Source organism: Aulonocara stuartgranti (assembly GCF_965226115.1).
Source record: "Aulonocara stuartgranti genome assembly, chromosome: 2".
In the NCBI taxonomy this organism is placed as follows: Eukaryota; Metazoa; Chordata; class Actinopteri; order Cichliformes; family Cichlidae; genus Aulonocara; species Aulonocara stuartgranti.
Window position 1 is genome coordinate 7,059,521 of NC_138940.1, and position 24,453 is coordinate 7,083,973.

The following is a 24,453-nucleotide window of genomic DNA, read 5'->3' on the forward strand; positions in this document are numbered from 1 at the left end:
TTTTCTCTTTGGATGAATAAATACCAACAGAGATGTGGAGCATCAACTTTCCAGTCATTTTTGCAATGAATCAGTGTGGACTTGTGTCTGCAGAGAGAGCAGGAGCCTCAGAAGAAAGCATGACTATACATGAAAACACTTTACAGGTTTAACCCTGAGGTGCTTTCTGAATACTTAACAGTGTCTAGGTCACATGACTGTAAAATATGTCAAACCACACTGAACTGAAACACTGAATATTTCTGAACCACACTGAGAAATGATACATTTCGAGAGTATTGACATGCACATCTGTTCTGGGTTATTTTAATGACTTTATAATTTTAAACAGATCAACATTTATATGACTCATCCTTACATGCATCCTCCTCAAATTTAATCAATAACAGTCATCATTTGCACTCATTAATGGGCTAATATGCCCATTAATGAGCAAATTCACCAACCAAGAACTTTACTTAAATAACCCATTTGTATTTAAAAGGTATTAAATATGTGAAGTTGAATTATAAGAAAATGAGGAAACATTGCAGTGATATATGAGAAAGATTACACATGTTGCCTAAGATATGCGGTGTGGTTAAAATGGGAGGGTTGAAAAACATAGTTAGGGCCCAAGTACTAGTCTGCGAAGGCCCTGTTGTAATCACTCCATTTATTTGCATTTGAATTTGTGAAAAGAAAATTACTTTTTAGTAAAATATATTGACACTATCTCATCAATCACTGTAATGAGAAACAATATAAAGACATTGTGTCCTCATTTCAAACTCTGCTGCCACCCTGTGGTTCAGTTCCAGCAAAATAAAATCATTTTCCACCGAGTGACCTATAGGGACCCCGTTTGTTTGACATTTGGCCTCATCGTGCAGAAAGGCATGGAAGCAATAGATCTCATTATATGCATCAACAAATGTCTAATAGCGTCCCATTACTTATTGATCACTGACAGCCGCATTGCACGTCAAGTCTGGATCACAGTCTCATTTCTTATTAATGAGAGCATCGGGGTTGTCAACATGTAGAGTTTAATAATTGAGTAGCGATATTGTATTTTCAAACTTGCATTTAACACATGCTGTGAGAAGCGAGCTCAAATAAGGTAAACAGCTGCTAACATTGTGTGTACGCTTGACAAGAGAAAGAGGTCAAAGATTTTAAATTAATCAGGCATTTCATCATTTCAGAAAGCATTATTATCAGCATTAAAATTAAAACTGCTTGTTTACCAAGGACTAAATTAGAGCTATATGTTCTGTCTGGCATTTAAAAAACAAACAAACAAAAAAAGAACAGTGCCTTGTAAATAATATTCATACAATATAATATTGTCATAAGTCAAAATGACACTCAGGTAATTCACACTAACTCAATAAACACACACTAACAGAAAGAAGAACTATAGATCAATATCCTCATCTCATGTGTATAGCAGCAACATGATGGCTCATCATTCATTGCTGCTAAATGCGTCATAAGGTTGCATTAATCATTCCCACCACACAGGTAGAGTAAAGCCTTCTGGTAATCTCCAGCTGTGTCTTCCTGTAAAGAGAAAAAAAAAGAAGAAGAAAAAGAGTCTCATTTAATTTGGGAGGTTGAACATTCATTTATCTACTCTTGTATGTTCGTTTTAGAAATGACTGAATTCTTTTCATTTAATTTAAGTACTGACAGAGTTAGTTTTGCCCAGTAACAGATTGGCGACCTGAGAAAATTAATGGAGATTACAGGGAGTGCAGAATTATTAGGGAAGTTGTATTTTTGAGGAATAATTTTATTATTGAACAACAACCATGTTCTCAATGAACCCAAAAAACTCATTAATATCAAAGCTGAATGTTTTTGGAAGTAGTTTTTAGTTTGTTTTTAGTTTTAGCTATTTTAGGGGGATATCTGTGTGTGCAGGTGACTATTACTGTGCATAATTATTAGGCAACTTAACAAAAAACAAATATATACCCATTTCAATTATTTATTTTTACCAGTGAAACCAATATAACATCTCCACATTCACAAATATACATTTCTGACATTCAAAAACAAAACAAAAACAAATCAGCAACCAATATAGCCACCTTTCTTTGCAAGGACACTCAAAAGCCTGCCATCCATGGATCCTGTCAGTGTTTTGATCTGTTCACCATCAACATTGCGTGCAGCAGCAACCACAGCCTCCCAAACACTGTTCAGAGAGGTGTACTGTTTTCCCTCCTTGTAAATCTCACATTTGATGATGGACCACAGGTTCTCAATGGGGTTCAGATCAGGTGAACAAGGAGGCCATGTCATTAGTTTTTCTTCTTTTATACCCTTTCTTGCCAGCCACGCTGTGGAGTACTTGGACGCGTGTGATGGAGCATTGTCCTGCATGGAAATCATGTTTTTCTTGAAGGATGCAGACTTCTTCCTGTACCACTGCTTGAAGAAGGTGTCTTCCAGAAACTGGCAGTAGGACTGGGAGTTGAGCTTGACTCCATCCTCAACCCGAAAAGGCCCCACAAGCTCATCTTTGATGATACCAGCCCAAACCAGTACTCCACCTCCACCTTGCTGGTGTCTGAGTCGGACTGGAGCTCTCTGCCCTTTACCAATCCAGCCACGGGCCCATCCATCTGGCCCATCAAGACTCACTCTCATTTCATCAGTCCATAAAACCTTAGAAAAACCAGTCTTGAGATATTTCTTGGCCCAGTCTTGACGTTTCAGCTTGTGTGTCTTGTTCAGTGGTGGTCGTCTTTCAGCCTTTCTTACCTTGGCCATGTCTCTTGAGTATTGCACACCTTGTGCTTTTGGGCACTCCAGTGATGTTGCAGCTCTGAAATATGGCCAAACTGGTGGCAAGTGGCATCTTGGCAGCTGCACGCTTGACTTTTCTCAGTTCATGGGCAATTATTTTGCGCCTTGGTTTTTCCACACGCTTCTTGCGACCCTGTTGACTATTTTGAATGAAACGCTTGATTGTTCGATGATCACGCTTCAGAAGCTTTGCAATTTTGAGACTGCTGCATCCCTCTGCAAGATATCTCACTATTTTTGACTTTTCTGAGCCTGTCAAGTCCTTCTTTTGATCCATTTTGCCAAAGGAAAGGACGTTGCCTAATAATTATGCACACCTGATATAGGGTGTTGATGTCATTAGACCACACCCCTTCTCATTACAGAGATGCACATCACCAAATATGCTTAATTGGTAGCAGGCTTTCGAGCCTATACAGCTTGGAGTAAGACAACATGCATGAAGAGGATGATGTGGACAAAATACTCATTTGCCTAATAATTCTGCACTCCCTGTATACTGACATGTGGGTAGCTCAGGTGTTTGGCTCTCCTACTCCTCCTCTCCACATGTCAGTTTGTCCTTGAGTAAAAGCATTTAACTCAACATCAACATCCTCCAGTTAGTCACATGTCCCAGTGTCTTTTGGCAGCTTCACAAATGCTACTAACATTTAGCTAATCGAAGCTAAAGCTATAAACATATATGAGCTTTCCTTCCACATTGACTTCAACTTCTGCTGATCTGATGTTACACAGAGTAAGGTAGAGAGTGTCCAGTTTGAGTTAACCACAGCACCTTTTCCCCCTGACACGTGCATTGATATCAATGCAGATTTTCTGCCATCAAAAGTCCCATTTTTTTCATCTGTTATCTCAAAATATCAAGTTAATAACTGCAACTGTTGACAAAAAACCTTGAAATGTTGATGTTACAGATATTTTATCTAGAGCATTCATGTTCTTAATGGTCAGCTAACCTGTCCACCCATTGTCTTAACTGCTTATCTAATCCTGATTGGAAGGAAGGCTCGAGCCAACCCCAGCTGTCATCGAACAAACGGTGAGGTGGGACACCATAGACAAATTGCCAGGCCATCACAGGGCTACGTCACCTAGGTACTGCTGTAAATAAATAAATACAGCAATAAAATATCAATTTACTTTGCTTCTCTGAGCAAAATGCTACATGGCTATCCAGCTAGCTACCATGTGTTATACCATACCATACTTATGGTGGAATGGTTTTATAAGCTTGCACGTTATTTATCATCCCAGAGATTTTCATGCAGACAGTTGAATTTAAAGTTTACTAAGCAACAAAACATCAAAAATATAACAGAAATGCCAACTGTTTGGCAAATCTCTCAAGTCTAGAGTCATGCTCCAGCATGCTTGATGACTCTCTCTCTTCATGTTCTTTGCCTCCTCTGGATCTTTTCCTATTTTGCTGGGAAATATTTCCACAGGTACTCAAGTTCTGCTACCATCAGTCATTTCCTCTACTGAGGCAAAGCTAGCCGAGGTGACTATAATAATAATAAACTTTATTTAAAAAGCACACTTAAAACCAAGGGTATGCCAAGGTGCTTAACAAGTAACATAGAGAATAAAAGGAAGATAACAGAAATAGGACCAAAGCAAGTACTAGGTATGCAAGCAGATAGCTGTCACTGATACATAGGAACAAACAAGGAATTAAATGAGCATAAAAGTGCATAATAATAAATCATAAAAGAAATGTTAACTAGAGGGAAAGGCAAGATTGAATAAGTGGGTTTTTAGTCGTGATTTAAACAGTGCAATAGAATCAGAGGCGTGGATATCAATTCCACCGTACCGGGGCAGCCAGTGCAAACGCACGGTCACCCCGAGATTTCAGCCGAGATCTAGGTTGCGGCAGAAGTAGTTGAGTGGCAGATCTAAGTGTTCTAGCAGGAGTATGCGGCCTGAGAAGTTCACTAAGATAACTCGGTGCTAATTTATCAATAGTTTTGAACGTAAGGAGTAATATTTTAAATTGAATACAGTACTTTATGGGCAGCCAGTGCAAGCCAGCTAGAACAGGAGTAATAGAGCAAAATTTCCTTGTACCAGTCAAGAGGCAGGACTGTTTGCAGTCTAAGAAGAAGAGAAGAGGGAAGACCGTAGTACAAGGAGTTACAATAATTCAACCTGGAGGTCACAAAAGCATGAATAAGCTTCTCCAAGTCCTCATGCGGAACATAATACCTAGCCTTAGAGATAAGGCGCAGTTGGTGGAAGCTAGATCTCACTACAGCAGAGACTTGCTCATCGAGTTTGAGCGAGCTATCCAGCAGTACACCTAAGTTAGTGACATAGTCACAGGAAGAGCTAGCAAAGGGACCCAGGGCAGCACAAAGCTGGACACGAGGGATTTTACTGTTGAACACCACAATCTCAGTCTTCTTATCGTTTAAAACGAGGGAATTACTCAGGAACCATTCTTTGACCTCACGCATGCATTCTTGAAAGTAGTGCAGGGACACAGCAAGGTCGTCAGTAAGTTCAAAATAGATCTGTATGCTGTCGGCGTAACAGTGGAAGACGATATTGTATTTTTCAAAGATTACGCCTAGAGGGAGCAAATACAATGAGAAAAGAATAGGGCCTAAAACTGACACTTGAGGTACACCACAACACACCGGAGCGGAGGAAGAGGAGAAGGTGCCCAAGTTAACCGAAAAGGACCTGTCAGCGAGGTATAATTTAAACCAGTCAAGGGCAGCGCCTCTAATACCCACAGTGTGCTCAAGTCTTAATAATAAGATGTTATGGTCCACCATATCAAAAGCTGAAGAGAGGTCCAATAAAACTAGGACCATAGAGTGTCCAGTATCAGTAATTACAAGAATATCATTAAGAACTCTAACCAACGCCGTTTCAGTGCTATGCAATGGCTTAAAGGCAGATTGAAATTTCTCAGCAATATTGTTCGTGTCCAAGTACGCCTGGAGTTGGGAGAGAACTAGTCTCTCCAGGATCTTGGACAAAAACGAAAGCTTAGAGATCGGTCTGTAGTTTAAAAGGTCATAACAGTCTGTTTCTTTTTTTAAGAATCGGGTGGACTACAGCATGCTTAAAAGCCAAAGGAACACAGCCTGAGAGCAAGGAAAAGTTCATAAGAAATACGATACTAGGTCCAATTACATCAAAACAGTCCTTAGCTATGCGAGATGGAAGAATGTCAAGCACAGTATTGGTGTTATTCATTTGATCAACTAGCCGCTTAAGAGACAAAAGTGACACAGGCTAAAACTGGTGGAAAGTTGAAATGCACTCAAGAATGGGGAGAGGACATGGGGAAGGGAGGACTTAAGAGATGAGACCTTCTCTAAAACGTGAATTTGAAATCGCTCACAAAGAGCCTGAGAATAAGGTAAAGGCATGTCTGGGCAAGGGTTAACCACTGAGTTAAAAATTCTAAATAAGGTGCGGGGGTTATGACCATTGGCCCGGATGATTTTGGATAAGAAAGACGCTTTGGCCATTTTAGCAGCACTGTGGAGTTTTAAGCGGCTAGTCTGTAGCATGTCGTAAGAAACCTGAAGTTTATCTTTTTTCCACCTTATCTCAGCGCGCCGACACACGCGACGTAGAGCGCCCGTAGTGTCATTAAGCCAACACTGAGAATAGGTTCTAGGGCGATTCATTTTAATAGGGGTGTTGTGCCAAGAAGTGATTGCCTGCCAAAAACTGATTTCCAATGTTTCCGTGTGTTTTTTATGTGTAATATTGTTACGTATGTTGCTAAATAGACTTCGGTGAACAGGTATTGCAAAGGGGTTAAATACACAATTTAAAAAAATTACCTGTTTCTCAATTATCTTTGTAGCTGTGTTATTGTACTTAATTATAATCAATCAGCTTCCTTTTGTCCACTTAAAATATGTTTACAGAACTATTTTTGCATTTGTTGCAATTTCAGCTGTCCTCTTGGCCAGACTACTCTTAAAAGAGACATTTTTAAAGCAAACAAGAATTTTTTTTTTTTAACTGCATAAATAAAGGATACATAAAAGTCACTGCCAAAAAGTGATTGCGGCTTCTACCTCGTTACGGGAATGTTGTTTGTTGGTCAAGATGACTTGATATAATTCATGAGGGATATATTTGACATATGTTTCACATATTGTAGATCAACAAGTTATTTATAGCAGTTTAAATACAAGCAATCAGTTTTTGGCAGACAATCACTTTTTGGCACAACAGGGGCAAGAGTATCAAGGATAGAAGAAAATAACGATAGCAAGGTATTAGCACAGTCATCAACCGAGCGAAATGAACAACAGTCGGGAGTGACAGATGCAGAATCCAAGAAAGACATAGAGAAGTTTGACACCGCTTCAGCATTGATTACACGTAGTGGGCGAAGGGGAGCCGCAGGATGTAGTTCGTTAGTACATAAGCCAGTATCAAATATAACTGGGAAATGATCCGAGATCCCAGCGTCACTTATATCCATGATACAAATGAAATAAGTGCTTCCTGCATAATCGAGACGTTATTTTCAGGACAATTAATACTCTGCATTATACAGTACTGCTTACAGCGATCCACTCTAATTACTCATGGTTGATTATTATTCAATACACATTAGATTACACCATCCATGTTTACATCATATTGATAAGGAAAAGCAAAGTTTGATATCACTTTATAATCACTCCTCATTGAAAACTTCCATTGAAACTTTAGCACACTGTCCTTTAAAGGAGACCTATTAAGCTTTTTTATTTTCTCTCATATAAATACAGTTACAATGGTGGACGCTAGGGTGTAAGCCTAAGTATAAGCAATGAGCCAAAAGCTTAAAATAGCTTTTGACTTTAGAATAAAAATGTAAAGCCTTAAATAAGCTTAGTTAAGGCTTTACATTTTTATTCCACTTTTAATGTCAGGCATCCATGGTTGGTTGGTATTTTTTTGTCAGAAAATATTCAAAAAGCAAGTCTCCAAGTCATAATTACGGCTTGTATGTTGAAATTATCATTATTTACATGTTAGACACCATTAATTGTGGCAACTACTGTGTGACATAAACGTGCTCTTATAATAGCAGGAAAAGCACAGGCGTAATTAATGTCATTAGCTTTATGTAGCTCTGATTCATTTGGAAGGCAAAGTGAATAGTACACAGTACGGGGACTGTGAACATGCAGAATGAATTATAAATTATTTAAAAAGTGGAGAAATTGTAGAATAACTGCCATAATTAAGGAAAAAATGAACTCTGGTGAACTGTAAAAAATATATAATATATTTATTCAAGATTATTTCATAATGTGTTATTATCTATTCAGTACTGGCCATTTAGTTCTACAGGAGGATCGTAATAACTCTTCAATGGAGGAACATCTGGCATTAGGAGAACAGATTATTCACTTCATCTGGTGTGAAAAGAAGGGAAGCACACTGAGGGAGACATTTAAAGTAAATCACTAATCCCCACTCCATCACTGCACTGACGTGAGTAGTGTACAGCCATCATATCCATAGTAAACCCAGCTGGTGCTCTAAAGTCATGCAGAGGGACAGATGAGTATATTTAGCAGAATATGGAGACAACTGAGGAAAATTACATTTTACAGAAATGTGTTATTCTTCTGAAGTAATAGACTATTCAGTATGTTTCATTAAAAAAAAGAGCACAAGGGAATGAACAGAAATCCTGAGGGGGCTGAAGCAGTACCTGAATGGTGGTGTACAGAGACTGTCCGTATATCTTCTTGAAACTGCCTCTGATGTCCAACATGTCCACCTCACTCCTGGACACCATTATCCTCATCAGAGTGTCATCATCAGTTCCAGCTCGCTAAATACACAGAAAGAAAGAAAGAAAGAAAGAAAGAAAGAAAGAAATCTGCTAACTGAGGCCAGTAGAGTCTGAGATATAGCTCTGGGGTCTTTGCAATTTCTGTGGCATTGCGTGGTCTAACACTGGGTTGGAGCACCAAATCACAGCAACAGTTGCCTCAATGCACTTTATATTGTAAGGTAAAGGCCCTATAATAATACTCCTGGAAAGATTGGCAACTGCCTCACATGTTTTCTTTATATTAACAGTCTTTATCATTCTAGATTATAGACTTCAGTTTCTTTGTAAACAGCTTTTTAACCCTTTACTGATTGATGGGCAGCAACAATGACTTCTCTAGAGTTATTGCTGATGTTGTTCATTCTTAACATTTTGTTAACATTACATTTCTAAACAGAATTTTAAACATGCTGATGATCAGCTGATCAAGTGATTTTGATTAGCAGTAGCTGGCTGCTACAATAAGGGTGTACTTACTTCCGCCTACACGGCTTTAGCATTTTGGCTTTTTTGTGTTAAATTTCCACACGCTGAATGATGTCATGTGGTGATCCTCAGAGGTTCTGATGACTATAACTTCAGAATGGAAGGTGTACTTTCTTTCCCAAAATCTACAGTTATTACACAGTGAACCTTTAGTTTGCACTTCAAATATTAATTCAACATTTCGGAAAAAAATGCTTGTACATTTTCTTGCCCAGAGTTGAAAGGCAGGTTCAGGCCTCTTCCAGGTTAGTTAAGCTTTTAAACTATATCACTGTAAACACCATTTTGTTTTGGGTTGTTTTTTTGGTTTTTTTTGCTGTTTAGATGTAGAAAACAGCCTTTTAGTTTACTGGAAAATGACTACACAGTCACTCCTTGATTTGACTTCACTTTTGTTGCCCTATTCATTCTAATGCAACAGCTTGTATTGTAGCTACTCTTCTGATTTGAATTTAAAGTCTTCTTAATATATTGATATTCTCATATTTGAGCAAGACTAACATGAAAATAATTTGCTGAAGCATCATGGAGGGTTAAAAATGACACCAACACTAACCTCAAAATCTAATGTAGTCAAGTTATCTTTTTTGACAGATTTAACTTTGTTAAGATTGTTATTTATTATATACATATCATATATTTTACAGGTGAGTGATCGGTGAGTATTTTCATTAATTAGACTAGAGCGATGTGATAATGAGACATACCCTCATAGATTTATATAGTCTCTCAGCAAAGAAGTTTGGGATGCTCCCGGCACATTTCACTGTGGAGGAAAAAGACAAAAACTGATGAGGCTATGTGCAAGACTACATTTTTTGCAAAGTTAAGCTGATACTGTCTGATGTTCACTTTTTGCTATCAAGTGTTATCTTCTGTCATATTTTATTCAAAATTTCTTGAAAGAAAACCCCATCCAGGGATATTCTGATTACTTGTCCCCGTATGTGACGCCTAAATTATCACCCAGATAAATTGCGGCTCTTACCAACAGCCAGCAGCAAGTTCTCCAAATTCCCAGTGGTCTCGCCTCTAATGCTGTCCTCTATGTCAGAGCCAGAAAGCTTCTTGTAGGCAGCAAATACTGCAAAATAACCAAAACAGCCACAGTGACAGACACTCATACATCCTCATTAGAGAGAAACACATCAAGCAATTTTCAACTTGAACCTGTTTTTACTTCAGGGCAAAAAATATGTCAGTTTCAGCCCTTAGATGATCTCTTTGTGCACAATACGAGTGTTTTGGTGAGTTTACTGGATTACATTTTTTTATTGCATTTATATAAATCTACCTGGCACAGTGTGTAACAGTAATTGACCATCCCTTGTTAAATCATGAATTAATTGTGATTAACCACATTTTTTGGAAAGTCAAGTTCAGTTTCACTAGCCACACCCAGCCTGATTACTGTCAGTCCTGTTGAATCAAGAAATCACTTAAATATAACCTGTCTGAGAAAATGAAGTAGGTTAGAAGATCTCACATCATCCCACAATTTAAAGAAACTCGAGAAGAGATAAGAAACAGTGACAGAATGCTGGCAATCATGGACAATGACTCCCACCCCCTCCATAACACACTGGAAATCTGAAGAGCAGCAACAGGTTCCTTCAACCTTGCTGTCTGAGGGAACGTTATAGGAGGTCGTTCCTTCCTGCTGCTATCAGACTCTCTAATTCATCCATACAGTATTAATTGCACCTCAATGAACCCTGTCTCTTTTGTACACCATGACATTTTTGCACACATACTTTTATATATATGTATATTTATGTTTATATGTATGCTATATCTCTATATTTATCTATTCATCTTAATATTTATCTATCATAACTGTTTCTACACTCACATTTTATGAGTACTTGTTGTTTGTTGTATATTTGCTGCTATGACAACTCAATTTCCCTCTGGGATTAATAAAGTTTCTCTCATTCTCCGATTCTGTTTCTGAAACAAAGTCATTGACTTCTGTTAGTAAATCGGTTACAAAGCAAGACTTTCTAAGACTTTCAGACTCCAGTGGACCATGGTGTGAACCATGATCCACAAACTGAGAACATTTTGCACTATCTACCAAGTTACTCTAAGAGCGCACTGACAACTCATCCAGGAGGTCACAAAAAAACCCCCAAACAACACCCAAAGAACTGAAAACCTCACTTGTTTTAGTTAAGGTCAGAGTTCATGATTCAACAACAAGGAGGAGACTGGGTAATCATGGCATCATGCCTATGGGAGAGTTCTAAGATGAAAACTATTGTTAATCAGAGAGTACACAAAGGCTCGTCTCATGTCTGCCATTTATGATCCCCAAGACTTTTGGGAAAAAAATTTGTAGACTAACAAGACAAAGGTTGAGCTTTATGGGAGTTTTGAGTCCCATTACATCTGGTGCAAAACTAACAGCATTGTATAAAAATAACACCATACTAACAGTCAAATGTGGTGGTGGTAGTGGGATGGCCTGGGGCTGCTATGCTGCTTCAGGGCCTGGACAACTTACCCAAACTCCATCAATGGAACCATGAATTTTGCAATTCTACAAAGAAGAGTGGGTCAAAATTCACAAAATGTGTCCATAGTGATGTGAAAGGCTCATTGCCAATTATTGCAAATGCTTGACTGTTGTTGTTGTTCTCAAGGATGGTACAAGTAGTTATTATCTCCAATAAATCCAAGATCTATTGGAGATCACGGTCTGGTTTTCATTAGTGGAGAGAAGGTTGAACAAGTGACAACTTTAAGGTTAAAACTGTCTCTAGTGCCATTACTGAATGGTAATAGGTGAAATTGTAAATAAGTGTTTATATGTGTGTGTTATTGTACATGACGTGTTCCTCTCGATTCTCCAAAGTAAATTTCTGTCAAGGAAGACAATAAAGGCTAATCTAAACTAATTGGCACAGATACAGAGGCATCAGTGTAAACTGAAATAACTGACATATTCCTGGTGTACCTCACTGCCTCATCAGTTAAAAAGTTGAATGTTGACGCAAATGCAAAAGAGACTGTCCCAACCACAAAAAAGACACAGATTGTCTGTTGTTTACTTAACTCTTTCCTGATAAACAACATATTGCAGTTGTGGAGCAAGTTAGTAGCTTTTCGCCTCTTAATGAGGACCACAATTTTTAGAGTTCAGAGAATAGGTCAGCATACGTGTTTGAACAGGTTTATATCCACTGTCATATGTTATGTTATATTGGTTTAATTGTGAAATTAATATGTTACTTTGTATTTTATCTTAGTATTGCTGCGTCATTTTACTAAACCAAACTTGTATTTTATCTTAGTATTGCTGCGTCATTTTACTAAACCAAACTTGTCTACATTTTTTATTTTAATAAAAAAAGTTAAAGTTACTAGATCAGAAAAACTGTGAAACGAGCAGTCAAAGTAATTTGATAGAAACTTGCCAACAACTGACTTTTAAAAGACTTGCTAAAGCACATCGATCGGTTTGTTGTTTGCTCACATCTGACTAAACCATTGCACTTTCTACGCTCTCAACTTACTCTCCACAATCTGTGCTGTTTAAGCATGCTTCACTGATATTTCCTGCACATTTTCTTACACTTTGACTTTTTTGTTTTCCTTTTTTTTTTTCAGTGTTTGTCTTACACAGCATATCACGACATCCAAATGGGCTGGCACAGGCAAACTGGCAAACTCACCTTTTCTGAGATGTTCAGTGCTCCTGTTGCCCAGAATTGTGATAAATTTTTCCTCATCTGTGCCAAACTTTCCCTCACCAGCAGCATACAAGTCCTGTAATGGAAGACAGAGACACACACACACACACACACACACACACACACACACACACACACACACACACACCTCGTGCTGACTTGATTTATTGAAACACATGTTAAGAAATGACAGCCTTGTACTGTGCCAAATCAACAATGTCTTTTCCCCCTATTTGTTATTATAAAGAAAATCTAGATTTCCTGATTTTATGTCCTTCACCAAACGAAGGTTTTTGCTTTTTTTTTTTCCTATCCTTGCTCAGAAATATTTTATCATATGATCAAATACCAAAATAATAACATATTCATATGAGTCATTTATTATTGCTTTTTAATGAATTAGCATTGCTTATTTCTCCTAATTTGATCACAGAGTGGCTTAACAACGCTCTGGTGTTATGAGTCAAGACGGACTGCTAGTCATGATAATTTGGTGTGTGTTTAGATACATGTTATTGAATGTTAATGTCTGCTACATGTAATGGTTTTAAAACAAGATGCCATAATTACACACACCTCTGTATGTCTAATGCCAACTTTTGGTGCAAGTATAGGAAGTAATACAAATTATATCAGTGTGTAAAGTTCCCCTTGAGGCACAGACTTTCCATTTCCATTTCCTTAAACTTAAACAGACTTATTGAATATGTGGAAAACTGTATATTTATAGTGATACCCCAATGTCTATCTATTAAACATCATGCAGTGAGCTTAGCACACATACTGGACATGTGGAAACAGTTAGACTGTGTCTCTCCAAAGGTAACAAAATCCGCCTCCCTACACCTCAACACCTCACACATTATTTATCCAGTACAAAGATCGAAGTGTGTACGTGACAGTTCAATAATTTACTGCAGGGGATATGTGCAGGACTTTTTGGTAGAGAGCTATAACTTCTTGGAATCTTCACTGGGTGGCTGGAAATCAATACTAGTTGAGAAATAATCCTTATTTTTTATTTATTACATTTTTTTTTGCCATGTTAAAAATGATCTTCTAAGCCTCCCTATACCTTACCCAAAAAGTTAATTCTGTTGATCTGGATGTATTGATTTCAGTCGGAGAAACGTTTCGTCACTTATCCAAGTGACTGGGATGAGTGACGAAATGTTTAAAGTAATCCCTGTTGACCCTTTAATGGGCTTTGGTGAGATGCCTCCATTTATTCTTTCTCTGAAACAACCCATTTTATCTCCTCCTATTTAAATTAACCTTGTTCTGATAGGCAAACAGTGAGTGTCTGCAGTCGTAGAACATGGTGGAGGCTCTGTCATGGTTTGGGGCTTTATTTCAGCCACAGGTGTTGGAGATTATTGAAATTAATGGAATGATGAATTATTAATGCAGAGAAGAACCATTAGATTCTGATCCAGCATGCAATACCAGCTGATAACAACAACTTAATTTTTAAACATGACAATGATCCCACACTGCCAGGGCAGTAAAAGCATGCATAGATAGAAAAAACACACAATGGAACACTATTATGGGCATTGACCGCTCGCAGGAGAGCCTGGACAGCAACATTATTGAAGCAGTGTGGGATCATCTTGATAGAGAACAGAACAAAAAGGCAGCCGACCTCCAAAGAAAAGCTTTGAATATCTTTCAAGAAACCTGGGCAACTATTCCTTAAAGAAATTACAAGAAAGCTCAGGCTGTGTTAAAACATGGTCAAATATTGACTTTCATCCTTTTTAGAATAGCATAAGCTCTGTTTTTGTCATATATGTTCCACATTTCAATAAATTGCTGCACTTATTTCCCATTTTCAAGTAAAATATTAAGAAATGAAGTGTAACTCAAGACTTTTTCAAAGTACTGTATACAAAAAATAAGGAAAACATAGTAGTCCTGTAAAAACAATGGAATTAGACATAAAAAAAAAAAAAACCCGGCTCGATTAACACCAGTGTAATTGGGTAATAATAAAAACAGTGATTTCTTGTTAATGTAGTGTTGAAGTTGCTTGAATTCGCTGGACAAACTCACAAAGCTAAAGTGGAAAGCCAGCTCTTGCCATGTGTATTTTTATCTCATGTTCTTCCTTCTTACCTTAGCGTCTTTCTCGATCTTTTCCTCGTCTACTCCCTCCTCCCTACTCCCCTTTGCAGCCAGACGAAAAAAAGAGAGGTAGGAAACCAGACAGGTACAAAGACAGGTGGACAAACAGAGTAAAGTAGGTCAGTGTGGATGGAAACATGGTGCGCTCAGACCTCTCAACCCAGGTAACATCTGAACACCTAATTAAATGATCCCTCAAATCTACAAGAACCATGAAAATTACTTTTCCTTCTGTATAAACATCACATTAAAGAAACTAAATGTGCTGTCATCCCCCTCCCCCTTTCCAGCCTACACGTCTCATGACTTTCTAATGGCATCACTGTAGGATCTCATTATCAGGAAAAGAAACATAAGTCTTTCCAGCAGTGCCCTTCTTTACCTGCAGCAGGATCACCAGCAGTTTCTGATAGTGCCCTGAGGTGTCACCACAGATATCCTTCTCCAGCTTTCCACCAAACTCTGGAGGAAAGAAGAGAAGGGGGTCAGACGATTGCTTACAGTTCCTGTTCACGACAGTTGCTAATGATTTCAGTCGACCTTAGTAGGCTGTCCTCTGTTTTGCAGGATGAGCCATGAGAGGAGAGATTTGATTAGTTGACTAAGGGTCTATGCTTTCGTCCAGATCAGATAAACTGCATTCTCTGCCTTGGGCCATTTGAGCCTTTGTTATCACATATTTTCCATCACGGTTTGTTGTAAGTCACAGCTGCTATGTTAGAGACCTTTCATTAAAGTGTGACAGGTGATACAAAGGTGCAGTGTGTTTATTACTCGGATGACAGAACATATTACACTGAAAATAAAAAGGATCAGCACCACGCTATGGGCTTTAAATAAGCATGGTACTCTAGAGAAAAGAGGAGATATTATAAATCTATATGAATAAAGAAACTATATACGATATACTGTTATTTCTGTACTATGCAGTAAATTGACAATAGGCACGCCATCATAGGTTTGGGACTAAAATACTTGAGGGAGGGGTTTGCATTAGGATGGGCATTTAATGTAAAATCTGTTACAACTCAAGTATGCAGATCCATCTGCTGTGGTGAGCCCTTGGGAATGAGCCCAGACCTTTATTTTACTAGCAGGCATGAGTGCCTGTGCATTGCTCCTATGCAGCTTGGATATCCAAGCTGTATACCCTTGCTTGCTACCCTCAGCTAATAACTTAGCACTCAACCATCTTGTCTAAATATGGTCACTTCTGGCTTTTGTGGTGTCCAAAATGAATGTTTTGGCTTCGAAATGTGAATTTCTTATTCACAGTTGTCTTATAAAATCTATGTTTGCTTACAGAGTCATAAGGATGAAGAGATTCAAACTTGTCCTGTGTACTCTAATGTAGATCCCCAAGTTTCCTACACAAACATCATATAAATTTAACGAAGATTTGGAACAAATTAAACTGAGTGAGAAGTTGGACAACTTGGAATTGTAAGCACAAGGAAAGGCCAGATAATTTTCAGCTAACTCAGCCTATTAGCTAATTAGCAAGTCAGTGTAATCCTTAAACGTGTGATAGACTCACAGCCTATCTAGTGTACCCCGCCTCTCACACTGTTACACACTGTTCCTGCTACTAAGTGACCCTGAATGGAATAAGCAATTAAGAAAATGGATGGATCGAATTTCATCTCTATAGTTTTAAGACAATTAATTACCTATAAAAAAAATCACTCCAGACACAGACTGGGTATCTTGATTTTGAATATTTGAAGGCCTCGTAGGCACACACACACACACACACACACACACACACACACACACACACACACACACACACACACACACACACACACACACACACACACACACACACACCCTTTTGTAACAACAGTAACCCTACACATTGAAAAATGATGACTTGGAAGTGGCATAGTCATCTTAGTTCTTTTATAAACTGTTGTGTTTTTTTCAGCACCCCCAAAAAACTTGTGGGCATGTAACTAAATTACGTTTGGTAAGTTCTCATTTTCCACTAATAATCCAAACTGGATTCTTTTAATTATGACTCATTTCCTCGTTGTTATTTTTAACTGTGACAATTATAACCAATTAAGCTTTAATCAAAACATGATCTTGACATTAATCAAATCCCCTTTGTGCCAAAAACTATCAAAACATTAATGGCAGTTTACTTTTAAAAAGTAAAAAGCTATAAAGCTTTTAAAGGCGCAGATATCTTCTGCCAGTGCAGTGCCAGTAAAACAAAACATCTTAATGCATTCTTCTAGATGCGTCATTATTTGTAGTAGTCACAGTAACCATGTTTGTCTGTTTTTCTCTGCCTCTTCATCAGTGGAGTGTTTTACCTTTCTTGTACACTTTGGTGATTTCTTTAATCTGCTCGCCAGTCCTTGAGGCCAGGATCTCAATTAGCACTTCATCTTCAGTCCCGGCACCCTGGGAACCCGACGCATGAGATAAATGGAGTCAGTGTGAAACAATATCCATATCTGTTCAATATTAAATTTTAGTACATGTTTATTATACATTAGGCTATATCATTGATTAGTAATATGAAAAAAAGAAAGCCTAAAAGTCGATAAAGAAAAATATAGAAATAATAAAAGATGTACAACTTGAGAGCATAGCAGAGTTAAAAGGTTTGCAATTAGAGAACGAATAGGTTCAATACTAAAGAGAATTATCTTTGACGTTCACTTCTCTATGCTGCAATTAACCTTACAGCAAGACTGTCTGGCAAACCTAACTAATGGAGGAGTGGGTGTGATAGGAATGTTGAGGCCAAGTCCTAAATGCTTTGCTCTCACTTTGACTAAACACTTCATTTGCACATGGGTAATGCAAATGTAAATGTGTCTGAAGAATAATGAGACAGAAAAAAATTTCATTTGTAAATCATATGAGAATCTGAGAGTTTGCTAAATGTTTTTCCCTCATGCAATTCCCTTCTAACTTTATGAGCCTCCTGTGACCTGAAAAAGAGCACTCATAAAATGTCTGAAATATAATGTCTCCACTAGCTATTTGTTGCTGGACAGCCTAGAGTTTAACATTTTTCTACTTCAGCTATTATTACATTAATACATAATCATAGTTTCTTAATCTAGGAAGTCTAAAAGGGGCATTAGAAACAACAAATATGTATGAATTAATGAGAAATAAATAATACTTTAGTGGTTGCATGCATTATTATGGTATTCTTTTGAAAATTTGCTTGTTCAAAATATTAAAGACTTACAAAGACTGCATTTTCATTATATTTCTGTTTGATTCAGATATATGAATTAGCAGACCTACAAAAACTGAATAGTCAGATAATAAGAAGTATGAGTAATGAGTTTTTAAATGGCTGATGATCACTTTGGCTGTCAGTACAAGTGCACTCCCACTAATTTTAGAAGCACCCTAAACTATTGTGTTCTGGAAACGAGCCCTGGCTATTGGTTGAAAACAGCTGCTTCCTGCTGTTGGAGTCGAGCTTGATGATAGCATTGTAACATATCAGTAAATGTGATGTAATGCCAAAATGTTGATCTAAAAAAGAATGGGCATCAGAGATTGGTCTAAATGGTCTTTGTGGAGTTGTCAAGCAGCTTCTATCGCATACTGTTAACATAAAATAAAAGGTTTTGAACGTCATGTGGGAAAACAGATAATAATACATGTTAGGTGGCCTACCTGTTGGCCCAAAGATTTATAACGAAGCTGAGTTGAGTTAAGAGACTAGTAGCAACAGTGGCAGGAACTATTTTTTTATTATGTAGAAAGAGTTCCTGCCACTGTTGCTTTTAGTTAAAAAGACAAACTGGAAAAAGGTCCTTCTGGTGGCAAACATTTTACCTTTTCAACCAAACTTTTCAGAACACTTTTTCAGTAATGTTTGAGTTCCATTTATGTGGGCTAAAGAGAGGGAGGGAGCTGGTAGTGTGCATGATATCTTACTAGCAATTATGTTTGCAACTCTTTTTTCATGTATTAGATGCTTTATTGCTAATGTTGAAACTCTGTAATGTAGATTAAAAAAATTAAACCTTTTCATCTCTTGTAGTTGAAATCTGTAAAGTGGCTTCAATATGAATATAGTGCATTGACTGAATAAAAGATGGACATAATCATAATGACATCACCTATTGGTTTGAGAAGCCACTGCATTGCTGAACAGTATTATTTTGTTTCTATGTACAAAGTGAATAATGAATAACAGCAAAACACACACATACACCAAAAATTGAAATTTCAGTGGTCCCTAATTTACTCATTTGTTTGTCTGGCTTTGAGAAGTTGAAATGTCTGTTGTCAACTATGAAGTGTTTCCTAATCAAACATTATTCAAAAAACATCACAATAAAAACGTAGGCTACATTCACATTTACATGAGACCTGTAACGTGGTTTAAGTTGTTACCTTGAGAGCGTTGTGCAGGAGAGTAGCATCATATAAGACAGATGGGGTCATCAGAGCCACAATAAGACTCTCAAACAGTCCACCGAGCTCAGATTTCAGTGCACTGACCAAGTCCTGTGGTCAAATAATTAATAATAATGAGAGGAGCTAAAACAGTAATAACTATATTGGTAACAGGGACATTTATATAAACCACACCAGATCCCAACATTAAAACCAGAAAAACAAGTTAAAAAACACAAAATGGCCATTCAGGACCTTGATGTGAAGAAGATGAGGGGAAAAAAATTACATCTCACTGCTTCGCTTATACTTAGAGTATTCAATGTGACCTGCAGAAGAGGAAAATATATTTACTTTGCAAATTACTCACAGCTGGCTTTCTCTAAATTGTTTTCTGCCTCCAATGATTTGTGCATTGCAGGAACCAAATGAACAACAGCATATACCATTGTTATTTGAGTATGTGGCTCTATTTGTGTACACAAAAACACCCACAGCACTGTGCTCATCCAAGTGCTCTTTGGAGAAGTCCAGAAATCACGATTCTAGCTGAATGCATTAGATATTAAGCAGAAATTCCCCATATTTCTGGATAACACAATCCATCTATTTGTTACCGTATTTTTTGTGTGTAGAACGAGTTAAATTTCTCAAGTCAGACTAATCAAATCCCTACAAAGAATGTGGAAAAAAGAAAATGACAGAGGATGTAATATTTTGTTCGGTTATATAGAAAAAAGTAGACTCGGGCTTCAGATATTTTTGCAGTTGAGCACAATTGTGTAATGGCGTCATGACATTTTAATACATCTCATAAAGATTCTCTGCAATACTGAGCAAAGCAAAAAGTCTCACGTTCTGGGTCATTTTGATAAAACACTGTAATATACAGAGCTATCCCTGGAGCTGTTTTGTGATACATCTATGCTCTCTCAAACTCCTCCATCTACTTATACTTGAGACAGAAAGAAAATTAGCTTTCAGCTTTCAATCCACAGGTGGGCATAAAAAAAATCTTCACTGTGTGACAGAACAGTGAGACTATGGATGCTTAAAATTCTGTCTAACTAGCTGCACTGAATTCTGCGCCATAGAGACTGGGGAGAACTGCCCTTCCTGCCACTTATTTGAGGACTGTTCAGTCTTGATCCAAAATCTTGCCCTTTAAATCACAGACTTAATGTTTTTGGCTGCCTTTTTGCTGTTAAAAATTGATGAACAGAAGACAGCCAATGGTGAAAAACCAGCAAGATTCTATACTTAAGTAATATAACAATGTGAAAAAATTACAAGCAAAGGTCCTGTATGCAAAATTTCACCTAGTTAGGTGCACAAAAAGCAATGGAAATGTTATAAGTCATAAGGATTTATTCCTCTATCAGTTGTACCTGCTCCCTAATTGATTAAATAGGTATTGGAGAACTCATCCAAGGAAAAGCTCAAAACTAATCAAGTGCAATATTGAGGTCTTTACTTAAGCACATTTGTTTGTATTTTGAACATAGCTAATTCATTCTTTAATAGCTTTAAAATGTGACTCTGACATGCTAGTGCAGTGCTTTGCACCGTCACCTCACAGCAAAAAGGTCCTTAAATTCAGGCTAGGGCCTCTTTGTTTTTTTTATTATTATTTTTAGTAAAAAAAAATAAATTAGTAAAATATAATGACTGTAAATTGCCTTCAGGTGTAAACGATAGCTGGAAGCTACGACACGTTGTAGTCCCCTTTGTTTTGATGTCAAATAACACAGAAGCCCCAAGTACCCGCTGTTCAGAGTTTTAGTTTGTGAGGGGCAGCCAATCAGAAGACAGTTACCTTAAAGGAAGAGGAGCTAAACTGTCTTTTTTGAGACAGAGAAAGTAGTGAGAGGTTGCATCAAGGCCCAATTTGACATAAATAAGGATTATTTTGAGTTGTGAAACACACACACAGCTGGAGTCTAAGACTAAATATACTGGGCTGGAAATGAGCATGAGAAGTGCATGTTAAATATACAATTCTTAAAACAGTCATGTTACACATGCACAAACCTACTGTAGACAGATACTCATTTCTGGGCTTATTACTTGTGAGCCCAACACAGAAGCATGGTGCAGGAAGGTGGGGAGGCACATAACAGCTGACAGTGTGCAAGAGGTGGGGTACACTCATGACAAGACTAATACATCCCATGGTGAATGCAGAAAGACAGACAACTATTCACGCTCAGTGAAACACCTGCAGCATATTTAGAAGGATGATATATTCTCAGTCTTCAGTGCCTGGGGTGAAGTTGACCATCAGCCAGGTTGGTTTTGTGAAGTGAGGAATGCAGAGTGGATGGCACGACCTGTAATTGTATATCAGTTCTCTGTTTAATTCCTAGTGGCTCTTCTCACCTTTCCGTGGGCCTTTTTATATGCTGCCTTAATTTGCTGGCGCTGATCATTGCTGCGGGCTGTAAGAAGCATGAGGATGGCATCTTCATCTGTACCTGCACCAGAAATCATATAAACCTTAAATAATGTGTGGAAAATGACTCTGAAATCATCTGCAATGTGGGTCAAGACAAAAGAAGCTTTTCATTTCAAGTCTTTCTTTTCAAACACAACACAAATCCTTATTATGATAGCTTCCAGTATATCCTAACCTAAATGAGTCAGCCTGTTAGAGCATGAGATCAGGATTCAAAAGGATTGGCATGGCAGATGATCTAACAACCAATAGCTTTCTAAAGTCAACAGCACCTTAGTAAAAAAAAAAAAAAAAAAAAAGGCTCAGAGACGCAAACAGGCTGAAGCAGCATGTATCATTTTCAATTCAGGGATCAAATGTTAAATTAGTGAAAGGTAATTATGGCACAAAGCCCAGCTGATCTGCAGTGACAGCACTGACTAAAGAACTGTACTTAAGTAGTGCAAGTCTGCTGTTTCAAGTTTGAGTCCACAGTAGTTTGCAGACAGGGAAACCATTAATTAGATCTAATGGTTCTGCTTGTACTGGTCATAAAGTGTTAGGAAATATAATTTACAGTGTTATCGCTTTCTCTCTCTGACACATGCGTCAGTTTTAATGTTGGTGATACACTAATTGGTAAAACACACTAGAAAAATGAATTGCTTTCCCATCTTTCAGATGATGCTTACAAAAGGGAGCAGTTCAGATGCTCTGACAGCTGTGTCAGTAATGTGTTTTTATCTTTGTTCATTATCTGTTTTCACATCCTTTCCTGTATTTACAACCACTACTGACAAATAAGAAGACAACAGTTTTTTATTAAATTAATATAGGATGAAATGACTGGTCATGCTTTTTGTAGCTTTGCCTCCTTACATCACCACAGTGGACTTTAAAGCAAGCAGTCAATATGTAATTATGTGCAGAATTTCAGCTTTAAACCAAGGAATGTTACAAAAATTGTGCATGACTATTTAGAAATTACAGTAGTTTTATACTTAGTTCCCCATTTTCAGAGGTACAGCTTTTTCATTGAATGACTTACATAGGGACCTGCCAAGTAAATAAATAAACACACCTAAGCAGCTATAAAAAAAATAAATAAATAAAAAAAAAAGCTTTCAACTGTGCAAAGAATTCATTTTTTGTATTTATGGTCATCGCTGTGAAATGTTGCATACAATAGTTAGTTAATGTCGTATGACATGCTAGTGTCAATGTGAAATGAAAGTGAGCAGCAATACATTTAAGCAGGATACTGACCCATCCCTTTCATGGCCTTATGGAGGATTTCAGCATCATGTTTGGCATTGAAGTTGACGTAAGGTCTAACGCTGCCTCGGTACGCCTGTAGGAAGAGAGCAACACATGTAAGTAATAAAACATTTGTAACAAGCAAAGGTTTCCTTCATCTGTCTTTGTTAGTAACAACAGTTAGCATGCTGATGTGAATGCACTCATGTAAGTGCAAGTATGCATGCATTTTATATACCCAATACTCACTGTTGTTACACCCCAGACCAGGGAACCGGCATGCGACATAAGGAAAATAAAAATAAGGAAAAAATGCCCCCCACACTCCCTGCTCTCAAGGAGGACGAACCAACAAAAAACAGCTACCACGGATTTCACAACAGCCAGTCAGTTTATTGAGTCCCAAAAGGTAGCAGGCATCAGGGTGAGCATGGCCAAAACAAACAAAAACTCTAGAAATGAAATGCAGCTGGCTTACCTTCACAGAAAACCCCAAATGAAAATTACAGGTGTCTTACCTGCCTCCCTAACCAAAAACAGGAGAAAAGGTTCCCAAAGAAAAATGGCTTCTCACCCCTACAGCTAACGAGTTAAAAAAGTATTGACAACTATTTACATCTATATACAACAAACTATTTACAACACGGGGGGAGATCACGACCCATGACAAACTGAAACACAGGGCTTAAATACATAGAGGGAGCAATCAGGGAATGGACAACAGGAGGGAAACACAGCTGGGGCAAATCAGAACTGACGAGACAAGGAAGCGTAAACTGAACACACTGAGATAAGACAGACCTTCAAAGTATAACAGGAAACACATAAAAGTCACGCCTAACACAAAACACTGACAACATTGGATCGTAACACTGTACTTTCACACATAGGTTATTACCAATTCTGGCTCGAATCATACATGAAAAAAAAACAATTATATTATTTTTTGTGCACCTATTGCACTTAAAATTAAATCCTTCCCAGATCAATTCTCAATTTAAAACCAATGGTAGTGCAGTAGTAGTGAATTAGTACAAGACTTTCATAACTTTAGCACCATTTCAGCTAGTCGGGTAGATGGTGCTTCATGCAATGCCCTTTTCTGGCAGAGAATAAAACTCCAGCAGAATTTTTTTATTCTGTGGGCATAAAAATTTTAAGATACTGAAAATTGCAAGCGACTGTTAGTAGCAGCACTATAAACTTTTGCCAAAGGCCATCAAAAACCTGCATGGGTTTAAATGTTGTCTAACCCAACAGTGAGGCAATACTTTAAGTAGAACCTAAATCAGGTCTGACTGCTGGTTTTTGTCAGCAGGTAATTTTAAAAAAATGTGTTTTCATCTTACTTGGACGTGCACACATTCTTAAGGGAAAAGGCCATTTGTAGAAGAAGCAGTAAAACCTCAGCTGCAGCCTTGTAATAAACTGTGCAGGTGGAGAAATGAACAAAT

The 24,453-nt window shown here is 37.7% G+C and overlaps 1 protein-coding gene across 2 annotated transcripts; it reads right to left on the reverse strand.

Annotated features, from left to right (window-relative positions):
• Positions 1-328: 328 nt before the first annotated feature.
• On the reverse strand, positions 329-23,801 carry anxa5a (annexin A5a). 2 transcript variants are annotated; one of them, XM_082545252.1, is made up of 12 exons: positions 23,518-23,801; positions 23,009-23,093; positions 21,688-21,782; positions 19,306-19,419; positions 17,247-17,337; positions 15,308-15,387; positions 14,917-14,967; positions 12,781-12,874; positions 10,092-10,187; positions 9,811-9,869; positions 8,492-8,614; positions 329-1,545 (listed from the first exon to the last, which is right to left on the reverse strand). In XM_082545252.1, the coding sequence occupies exons 2-12, from the start codon at positions 23,019-23,021 to the stop codon at positions 1,486-1,488; spliced, it is 876 nt and encodes a 291-aa protein (XP_082401378.1). In that variant the 5' UTR covers positions 23,022-23,093; positions 23,518-23,801; the 3' UTR covers positions 329-1,485. The 2 variants fall into 2 exon arrangements, with proteins under 2 accessions (XP_082401378.1, XP_082401377.1); XM_082545251.1 differs by having other exon boundaries at positions 330-1,545; positions 23,249-23,801.
• Positions 23,802-24,453: the final 652 nt, after the last annotated feature.